At 30.9% G+C, this 10,473-nt stretch overlaps 1 protein-coding gene across 3 annotated transcripts; it reads right to left on the bottom strand.

Annotated features, from left to right (window-relative positions):
- Window positions 1-83: 83 nt before the first annotated feature.
- Window positions 84-5,815, bottom strand: LOC107027029 (toll-like receptor 3). 3 transcript variants are annotated; one of them, XM_027919398.1, is made up of 7 exons: window positions 5,491-5,674; window positions 3,488-3,642; window positions 3,164-3,381; window positions 1,894-2,503; window positions 913-1,434; window positions 691-824; window positions 84-601 (listed from the first exon to the last, which is right to left on the bottom strand). In XM_027919398.1, exons 1-6 carry the CDS (start codon window positions 5,658-5,660, stop codon window positions 712-714), a joined length of 1,788 nt encoding a protein of 595 aa, XP_027775199.1. In that variant the 5' UTR covers window positions 5,661-5,674; the 3' UTR covers window positions 84-601; window positions 691-711. The 3 variants fall into 3 exon arrangements, with proteins under 3 accessions (XP_027775199.1, XP_015083674.1, XP_015083673.1); XM_015228188.2 differs by having other exon boundaries at window positions 84-575; XM_015228187.2 differs by having other exon boundaries at window positions 84-824; window positions 5,491-5,815.
- Between the last annotated feature and the right edge of the window lie 4,658 nt (window positions 5,816-10,473).

Below are 10,473 nucleotides of genomic sequence, written 5' to 3'. Positions count from 1 at the left end.
ATAGCTACAAAAATAACCAAAATCATACCCTTCTGGGTGGCCCAGCTATTGCATAGGAGCGGGGTTTTCGTTCTAAATAAAAATTTAAAAAGGCATTGCACAAAAAATGTAATACCTCGAAACATGATATTTCTTTAACTTCTGCAATTCATCTATACAAGCAATTGTAAAATACAACAGATAGCTACAAAAATAACCAAAATCATACCCTTCTGGGTGGCCCAGCTATTGCATAGGAGTGGGGTTTTCGTTCTAAATAAAAATTTAAAAAGGCATTGCACAAAAAATGTAATACCTCGAAACATGATATTTCTTTAACTTCTGCAAATTCAAGAATGACAACATCTCTGGGTTAGTATACATTACAAATAATGTCACCAGAATGATCAAGAAATCGTAAAATACAACAGATTAGCTACAAAAAATAACCAAAATCATAGCTAATAAACATCTAGCCTCAAAGGTTCCAATGCAATACAAGCATTTGGGAGCTTTAGAACTATGAAATCTTGTCCTTGACAGATGGTAATCTGAGTCACGTAAAAAGTAACAAGCAAATGGGACGTTACAACAGCCTGGACATTTAGCATTCTGAGTTATACTATGCATCATTCAAAAAAAGAAATATTAGAATTTCGACATTGAAAAAGAAACTCAAGAACTACTATCGACAGGTAATAGAATACGCACATGAGATGAATCCAAGAAATTCTATCCATCATTTGCCAACTCATGAGGTATCTGAACAACATTGTCACTGGAAATAGAGGCAGAGTCAAACCTCATTGCAAGTAGTTCTTCGTTGGTGTACTTCAATCTTTGATCTAGTTTTCACAAAATGAAAAGAAGGAATATCAGACAGGAAAAAGAATAGCCTATTTTTAGACCAAGATAGGTTTGACAATGCCTCACCAAGAAAACCGTCTCTGATAGATCTAAGGGGAGATGTTGATGACCCTCCCTTCTTGTTTTTGTGTAGTTTGGTCCGTGGTGTCGCTTGGGACAAAGGTGAGCTAAGAGATAACCTTTTCACCATTGCAATACTAAGAAGATCATGCCTTACTTCAATTTGAGGATGCCTTTGCTGAAATGACAACACAGCATCCTCTGTCAAAAGCCAACAACCCCTGAGATCAAGAATCTTCATAGGTGGCGGAGGGTTGAACACATCGAGCCCAGTATTAGTGAGCACGCCATCACGAATCCCCAGGGTTACCAAGCTTGTAATAGACGACAACTGATGCAAAGTGGTGTCAGCAAGGGAACCACTCCGTAAAAATAAATGGCTCAATTTACGAAAGCTCGGCAAAGGAGCCAAAGCTGAATCCTTGATTCGAGTCTCCTCCAAATCCAATCTCTCCAAATGTTCAAGACTAGACAACCCGGACAGTGACGAAACATAATTAGGATCAGAGTCCATCTCATTGGAAATACCTGACATTGTGGTAGATTATGCAACAATGTGAGTTAAGAGGGAAGAGACAAATGTTATTCTAACCCTACAGCAAAAAGATCTCCGTCAATAGGCAACTAAGTTGCGACTTCAACTCCACTCTACTTAATCTTTGTGATAAGGCATGCGATGCATCCGTCAATTATTACATCTCTGAAAATAATTTCAAGATCAACTTGATCTTATTTAAAACGATTTTCACCACAAAGTTATAATTTTACAATTCACCCATTACTTCCCCAAACGTTACTCGTTCAAATTACCAGGGTCTGTTCATCTTGTAATAGTCTAGCCTACAGTGTGGGATACGCATTGATATCATGGTGTTGTCTTCAGGTATTTAAGCATTCTCTACACCTATCTAGTTTCCAATTACAGAGAAATTGAGGACCAAAAAAAAAAAGAAACAAGAAAATATCGAGGAGAAGAACACATCATACCGCTGATATTTGTACCACTCATACTAATATATTTTAGCGAAGGCATGAAGCTCATGAAGGGGATAGCAGAATCATCAATGGCTGTGTAAGACAACAATAAAGTTTCAAGCTTGGGAACAAAATCAGCTAAGGTTCTCAGTCCTGCAGAGCTTAATTTTGTCCGGCTGAGATTTAGATGACGCAAATTTTGACCTACAAATGCAATGTGTTCAACTGACTCATCTCCTGCAGATGTGCCACTGAGATCTAAATCTGATATCATTCTCATATATGGCAGAAAACAGAACGAATTAAGAGACGAATTTGAAAGATCCAGATGAGAGAGGGAAGATGTTTCAAGGTGTAGGAAAGCTTCAGAGACATCTTTTATGGTTGCTCCAGACAGAATAAGCTTTGTAAGAAGAGCTTTCTGTCCTCCTCCTTCGAATATAGAATGTATCGTACAATTGCTCATGTTTAGGCATGCAAGAGAAGGCAGACCCGGCAACATAGTGACCTTGGTCCAGGCCAAATTCAGAGAACTCAATTTCGGGAACCATTTAAGATGAGATGCTCCTTTGTTTGATACTTCACTCCCCCAAATATCCAAATGTTGTAGTTTCCTGAGAACCTTCCGGAACCATAAAAAGTGTCATTGATCATGAAAAAGTTCAAACATTATAACTAAGTAATGGACGAAATGATTGAAAAACAAGCAATAACAGTTTCGTTTAGTGGGTACGCCAAGCTTAAAGCATCTTTTCTCACCGTGTGCTTTTCTGTAACCAAGGAAAAAGTAAATCAAAGAAGGAAAGCTGTGAGCTAAAGGGAAGAGAAAAACTGAAAAACTGTTAGCTGATTTCCTTCAAAAGAAATGCTCCGAAATGGTAAGTAATCTCACTCATCCGCTACTATATTTTTTTCTTTTAACCTTTTCTACAATCAAAAAAGAGGAGCAATTTCAAACTTTTTCTCCATTTTGTTTCTCTTGATTAAATCAAAAATAGCAGCAAAAAATTTCAAGCTTCCCCTCCTTTCTTTTTTCTGATTTGCAAATAAAGAGCAGTTCGTGGACGCGAAATAAATGCGGCGAGTAATGTTGGGTATCTATAATAAGTATGCATATGTATTCTCTTTGGAAAGGACAAAACATAGAATAAAGAGAAATAAGGCATGGCACACGTAACTCAACTCCCACGGTTAAAGAGGAATACACCTTTGATACACCATAAGGGAAGGTGAGGGAGAAGAAAGACAAGATATTTAAGACGTGTGAACAGTAGATGTCTACCTTAAGATTACACAGAGCCGAATCAGATACAGGCAGGCCTCCCAAATCCAACAAGGATAAGTTGGTTAACGAAGTCAGGGTTATGACACCATCAGCTGTGACACCTGTTTCTGGAATCCATAACTTTTCCAAACTTGGAATGGTTGTTAGATGTCTAACTCCAGCATCAGTAATCTTCGAGCACCTGGAGAGGTCAAGCTCCTTTAAGTTTGTCATTCCTGATGAAAACGAAAACATTTACAGATTTAGAGGAGAATATAATAGAAACTTAGCTAGGTTAGTCACATTTATCAAAAGAATATTCGAGGTCAAATAAAAAGTTACCTGTAATAGCCCAAATGGCTGAACTGTTAATTTTGTTACAATCTGATAAATTTAGAGAATGCAAGTGGTCAAAACCACCTATATATGCCATCCATTCTGCATCCACATAACTCTCTCCCCTTAAGTCGATCCCGTCGACACAAAATTTAAACACTCTGCACAAGAAAATATCTATCAGCTTCTGGAGAAGATAATGCAAGAATTCAACACATGGAAGAAAGAAGTCCTTCGCTTAAGCAGACAATAAATTTTGATGTCACATTGTTATAGAATTTAGTAGGATTATGGAAAAACATCAGCTTTATAATCACGTAGCTAAGACGATTCTTAGATTTAAGATGATAGTACTATCATATTGAATCACAGAAGTTCTACATTAGGAGTCTCATTTCACAAAGAAAGCAATAAAGTTGAACCACAACACAGTACACACACCACCCTCCCTCCTCACTGCGCCAGAGAAACAAAAATGAATCTCAAGCCATCCTGATGTTAGAGCTAGATAGCATCAACAAAAATTATTGATCTATTTAGATCCCAAAAAAAATATTAGTGCAGTTTTAAGGATGTGAAGAACATTTTACATCATTGCACAACCAATATCCTGCAGATATATATACACATACATATATACATATATATATATATATATATATATATATATATGTCTTTTGCTCAGGCCAATACAGATATGGTGCTTAAAATACCCAACCACCAGTGGTGTATTTAGGATTTTCGGCGCGCGGGTGCTCACTTCTTTTAATATAAGTTACAACAAATCACATATGGTAAGTGCACAACTGTTTAAATGCAATAATTTAAAAGGTTAATAAGAATATTATGATTAATATTACCATTTTTAAAAAAATATAAAAGAAATCAACTTTTTGGAAAAAAAATAATTAGCTTGAAAGATTTCTTAGCCAAATTGCCAAAATTCCTCAAGAATAATAAGATAAGTGATTGAACACTGATTTTTATCTCTTTCTATGTAACAAGATATTACATAAACATAAAAAGGAAATTACAACTAAAAGTTAAGTAAGCATAGAAAGGAAAAAAGAAGAACACAGAAAAATCAGTTAAAGATTACTCTGACTTGTAAAACAATTGTCAAAAATTGAACCTTTACTTCCCCCAAAATACAGCCTTCAAACAAGCCACCCGACCAATGCACCCATAAGGCTTCTGGTTCACTGGGTTTTATTAGGTTGATATATTTTTTTTTCAAGCAGTTTTTATATAGATATAAATAATTTATTTCACAGACAATGGGTAATCAAGCACCCGGTAGTCTATACACTTTCTAAAAACTTAGCCGTAATGGTTGGAGGCAGATTCGGATCCAATATTTAAACTCTATTAGTTCTAGTTTAAGCATTATATTTTTAAAGCTATGGGTCCATATCTTCTATTTGTTGCAGTTCCGGTAAATTTTTACACATAAATTTATGCTTCACGTCAAACGTTATGCTACATACGCCTCTGGTTGGAGCGCCTACATAACAAAAAGACATGAACAAAAATATCAAGCAATGCAACTCTTTCACTTGCATCTATACACTCTCATTATTTCTATTCTCCCATTTTCTATTAAGTTCCGTCACATGCCATTTTGTTCATCAATTATCTACACACTAAATGCCATTTTCACTTTTAAACTATCTACACACTAAATCATCAATGTCATTTTCCCTTTTAAACTATCAATCTCAGCAAATGTATGAAATCAAACTATGCACAGATTGATTTTGACTTTCGCAAACAGTTGCTATGCAGTATGAGGAATTTCTATAACAGTAAGATCATATTTCATGAATATTCACATCAATTACAACTTGAGCTGCTCCATAACTGCTAGATTATGAAAAATCACATTTCAGGACAGTGGCAAATTAGAGTAATTAAGTATAAATCAATTGATGCTAATTACAGGATAGTATAAAATTTAATTTAAGCATACAGAAAAGATATGAAAGGATTAATTCGTAATTAGGATATACTCGAGTAAAGACGGGAAGAGGAGACGCCGGCGAAGAAGGCGGTGAAGAAGAGCTTCAGCGAGGTGAGAAGGCATCATTTCCAGTGTCCGCCGCTGCCTCCGCCACGCTTCGATAGCGTCAAGGCTCTCCGTCGCCGATGCCATGCACATCTCAACCAGTTGGCTGTCCATTTTTCAGATCGGAAATTGATCGGAGTTTTCAACAAAACTGCAAACTTTTGCCAAAAATCAAAAGTACTTGTTCAGCAAGATTATTTTTAAAAAAAAAATCAATTGAGTTCTTTTTTAAAAAAACTAAAATAAAATTCCCGTCAAGTGCCTCATGTTTTTGTTGATGAGGTGGACTAAATTTAAGTTCACATTAGACTATGGTACTTAAGAAGTTTTTATCGTATTCGATATATTTATTAGCAACTTTCACATATAACAAATACAAAATTTATATTTATATATTATAGAAAAGTTTACATAATTGCGTTTCATAACAAAAATAAATATATATAATTCGCTATACATATATAAAATTGTATAATTCGCTATACATATACAAAAGGAAGCAGTTGTATACAACAATTTGTGTATGTATAAAACAAAAAAGAGAGAAAGACAAAAGAAAGTTGGGTTGGAAAATATTTGTATTGTTTAATTATAAGTGTATAGGATGAAGATATATGTATTTGCATGTGTATATACAATTTTCTCTCGCTTTTATACAAACATAAATACAATTTATATATTTTGTTTCTGTTTGTATAAGTGATAGAAGCGAGGGTGGCGAGCGAAATCAGGAAAAGTGGTAAGCGAGATCTGGGAGAGGGGAAAGAGGGGAACGAAAATATATGTATACATATAATTTTTTCTCGCTTTTATACAAACGGAAACATAATTTTTACATTTTGTTTTTGTTTGTATAAGCAATGGAGGCAAGGGTGGTGAGCAACATCTGAGAGAGTGGCGAGCGAGATTCGGGAGAGGGGAACGAAAATATATGTGTATATACAAATTTTTTTTGCTTTATACAAACACAAACGCATTTTATACATATATATTTGTATAAAAGTGAGAAGGAGCGAGAGAGAGAGGGAGAGTGGCGAGAGAGAGTTTGAAGGAGAGAGGTGACTGACAAACAGTTTGCTACAGGGCAATTAAATCAAAGTGTGATTATAACATTTAATTTGATTTACTAATTTGCTATTATATACAATTTTCCTATATTTATTTATCAAGCTTGACTAATTAAAATCCCGCTGAGTAATTTTAAAAAGTTTTTTAAAAACAAAATTCCATCAAATATTTCGTATTTTTATTGAGACTCAATTAAGTTTAAACTTATATTAAAAAATCTTATATTAAAATTAAACACTCTCTATTATGTCTGATACATTTATTTATCACGATGAACTAGTTAAAATTGCACCAAGCAATTCTACTTTCATAATTTAACGTTATTAGGAAAAATGAAATATTTTTTTGTTAATGTGCTTTAGGAAATTGTCATTTCGCCTAGCTTTTTGTTAACTTCGTTGTTAGTAAATAACGGCAACATTTAAATTTTGAATTTTTACCTGTTTTATTATAATAAATTGCGTGAAATAGTATGCTTTATCAAATTATAATATTAAAAGAGAAATTTTATTATAATAAATTGCGTGAAATAGTATGCTTTATCAAATTATAATATTAAAAGAGAAAGACTTTTATATCGTTAATTATGTATTAGTATTTTAATACGTCATTACTGAGTTAATGTATCTCAAATCATCTAAAAAGAAGTCTTAAATCTTGAAAACAACGCACACGGAAAAAAAACGCCAAAAAATTGTAATTTATAGTATGTTTCATATAATTTTTAAATATTTAAAAAAAAATTATTTTAATATAATTTAATTTTATTTTAAAAATTACTTAAATTAATTTTCGAAAAGTATAACACAATAATTAAAAACGAAAGTTTTTCTTGATTCTCGAATCTTGACCCTTTGGCCAAGCCGCTTTGTCTGATTGTCTCTACTCTTTAGTATAAAAGAATATTATAAATTTAGCTATGAGTGTAATAAAAACAAATAATTATATAAAATATTAAATTCATTAGTCAAGATGAATAATTGTGAGTTCATACATCCCTCTTTAATAAATATGACTAAAGAATTCTTAGATTTTTTCAACGAGAAATAATTTATTAGAAATATTGAACATATTTTAATTTTGATCTTTAATATTTATCATTAATTATTATTATTAATACTTAAATTTTTTAGTGGGAGTAGTTGTTTCTTCTTTTATTTATATATTTATTTATATTTTTTTCATGATTTTAATATAGAATTTTAAAGTGAATAAAAATATGTTATTCTAAAATCAGTTTTAAGACACGTAAAATTGCATCTCTAGAGGGAGACAATAGATTCCTTGCCCATACAAAATCCACTTGGGCTATGAGATCATTAAAAAATATATGAATTTCTAAAAAAAAAAATCTATCAAATATATTTTTATAAATTATTTCTCGTTGAAAAATCTAAGTATATTAATACTTTCATGGCAATTGGCATGCTTAATTAATCTTTTAATTTTATGTAAATATACTTCTTATAGTCGATATTAAAACAAATTTAAATTTTCACTTTGTCTATTCGTCTTGAACTATTTCACATTTCTTTTATATTCGTTTTGTTTCTTAAGTACTCAATAAAAATAATAACATTAATTCATTTGTCAGTAAAACGTCTTTATAGATAAATAAAAAATAAAAAAAATTATTATGAGTAAAGTTTTTAAAAAAAATACTAATTAATAAATTTACATAGGACAACGAATTCATGGTAGTCCATGGACTCATCTTTTTTGTAATATAGGGATAATAAATTACATATAAAACTCGTAAAAATAATAATAGTTAATATAAAACTTGCAACTATCCACTCTATTTTTATTTTATTTATTTTGCAAAAGATGGAAGTTGGGATAAAATATGGACAAGTAGTCAATTTGAGTTTGGGAATGACAATAGAGAATTTATTTTTTTTAACATCAAACTAAATTTAGAAAAACAAAGTACATGCATGTAAGTATAAGCAAGTTGCTTGTATAGTCCACAAGATTTAAGGTAAGGTGACAAATTAGGTGTACCAATTTTCATATAAGTTTTGTTGAATTTTTTTTCAAAATTCACACTTGTCTATTGTGAATATTGAATTTCTTGGAATACTTTATTTTCTTCGTTTATTTTTTTATTTATTTATTTTTTAGAAGAAATTCTTTTATCAGCATATTAAATATATATAACATTATATATTTTTTAGACTCTATTTGTAAAATTTTATTAACTATATTAATATTGTGTTAATTATGAAGGATAAAAATACAAGTAAATATTTTGATGTTTTTTAGTTCATACGATTGCGATTAATAAGGTGTACAAATTTTCTATCTGAAATATCGAATCAAAACATAATAAGCAAACGGACGAAATACAGAAATAATATATTCAGCCGAACGCCGAACGCTAGCAAAAATTGCAATTGCTACGTGTAAATATTAGAGGCAAATACAATGTACACGTGTCATCTCATCTTGCCACCTTTCCCTCTTTGTCACCAATGACCAACTACCTTAAAGGCCTTGTTTGGTTGCAAAATAGATCTTATATTTATATTAAAAATATATGTAAAAGGGTCAAAATTATTTTTGAACTATGCAAAATAAATTATTTATACCATTCTTTACATTTGGGATCAGAAATGTCTTCGCTATTATCCCAGGAAACAACAAATACCTTCAAGAGTTAACACCCTAATTTTTTAGTGATGTGGCATGCCACATGACACAAATCCCTCCACCTAAGCGTTACCAACTAAGATTCACTATAAAAGAACTTGACCTTTAGTAGCGACAAAGTCGGTACAAAATCCCAAAATATTACCACTAAAGGTTACGAGTGATTTTTAGTGATGACTAAGACTCCAATAACCATAGTAAAACCTATTTTTCAACAAAAAAAATATGATAATTAATTTTCAATTGCAACATAATTTTCTAAAATAAATATCAATATTGAAAACATTCAATATTATTACGAAAAATCATGAAAATTATTTTTTGATTCACATCTCCTACTATATAATGCATCATTGTACATTTTATACATTTACATATAACATAAAAATAAAATATACAGTGTCTTCAAACTCCTACTAAATCGATATCATTTTTGTTTTTTTTAAAATAATGAAGAAAAAAAACACAAAATTAGAATTTAATGTTAAAAACTTTTAGTGACGATTTTTGAGCTTTTGTAATAGTCGCCACTAAAGGTGTAGTTTTTTTATAGTGAATCTTAGTTGGCATTGCTTACGTGGAAAGATTAGTCCCATGTAGCTTGTCAAATCAATAAAAATATTGAATATTAACTCTCGAGGGTATATAAAATTAAAGCAAATCAAATTTTGAAAATTTTAATTTTTTTTAAATTATTGAGTTCTAAATTAATAATACGCTTATATATGCAATGTATTTCTTACTACAAATTCATAATATGAAATTAAAATTACTGAATTCAACAAATCGTTGAACTAACACACAGACTCCACTATCTTCACACCATCCTAATTGTTTAGATTTTCTTGAAATAAAAGTAAAGAAAACAAATAATTAACATAACATAAAATATCAATTATATATAAAATTTAATTCCTTTGTAATAAAATTTTATTATGGAAGAAAGATTATCGTGAAATTGTATGATATATTATTTGATTGACTATCTAATATATGATACTATTTAAGAATCAATATTTGATATTATGCATGGATTAAAAGAATTAAAAAAAAATGGCTAACTATATTAAGCAATTTTTTTCTTTAAGAAACAAACAAAAGGTACATTTTTAAAAAAATAATTCATGCATTATTTATCATGTATTATAAATTGTCACTAACCAAACAACCCCTTAACCCACTTCCTCTTTTTTAGCTTCTCCTTCTT

The sequence above is a fragment of the Solanum pennellii genome, chromosome 8 (genome assembly GCF_001406875.1).
Source record: "Solanum pennellii chromosome 8, SPENNV200".
Lineage (NCBI taxonomy): Eukaryota > Viridiplantae > Streptophyta > Magnoliopsida > Solanales > Solanaceae > Solanum > Solanum pennellii.
This window is presented reverse-complemented; position numbering and strand designations above follow the sequence as displayed.

What these genes read in the sequence shown, in the direction of transcription:
- LOC107027029 (XM_015228187.2), bottom strand. Translation starts at nt 5,660, where the DNA reads ATGGACAGCCAACTGGTTGAGATGTGCATGGCATCGGCGACGGAGAGC. An exon ending in CGGCTCTGTGTAATCTTAAG is followed by an intron (nt 2,504 to 3,163) that starts GTAGACATCTAC and finishes TGGTTCCGGAAG; the next exon opens with GTTCTCAGGAAACTACAACA. An exon ending in GAGTGGTACAAATATCAGCG is followed by an intron (nt 1,435 to 1,893) that starts GTATGATGTGTT and finishes CCACAATGTCAG; the next exon opens with GTATTTCCAATGAGATGGAC.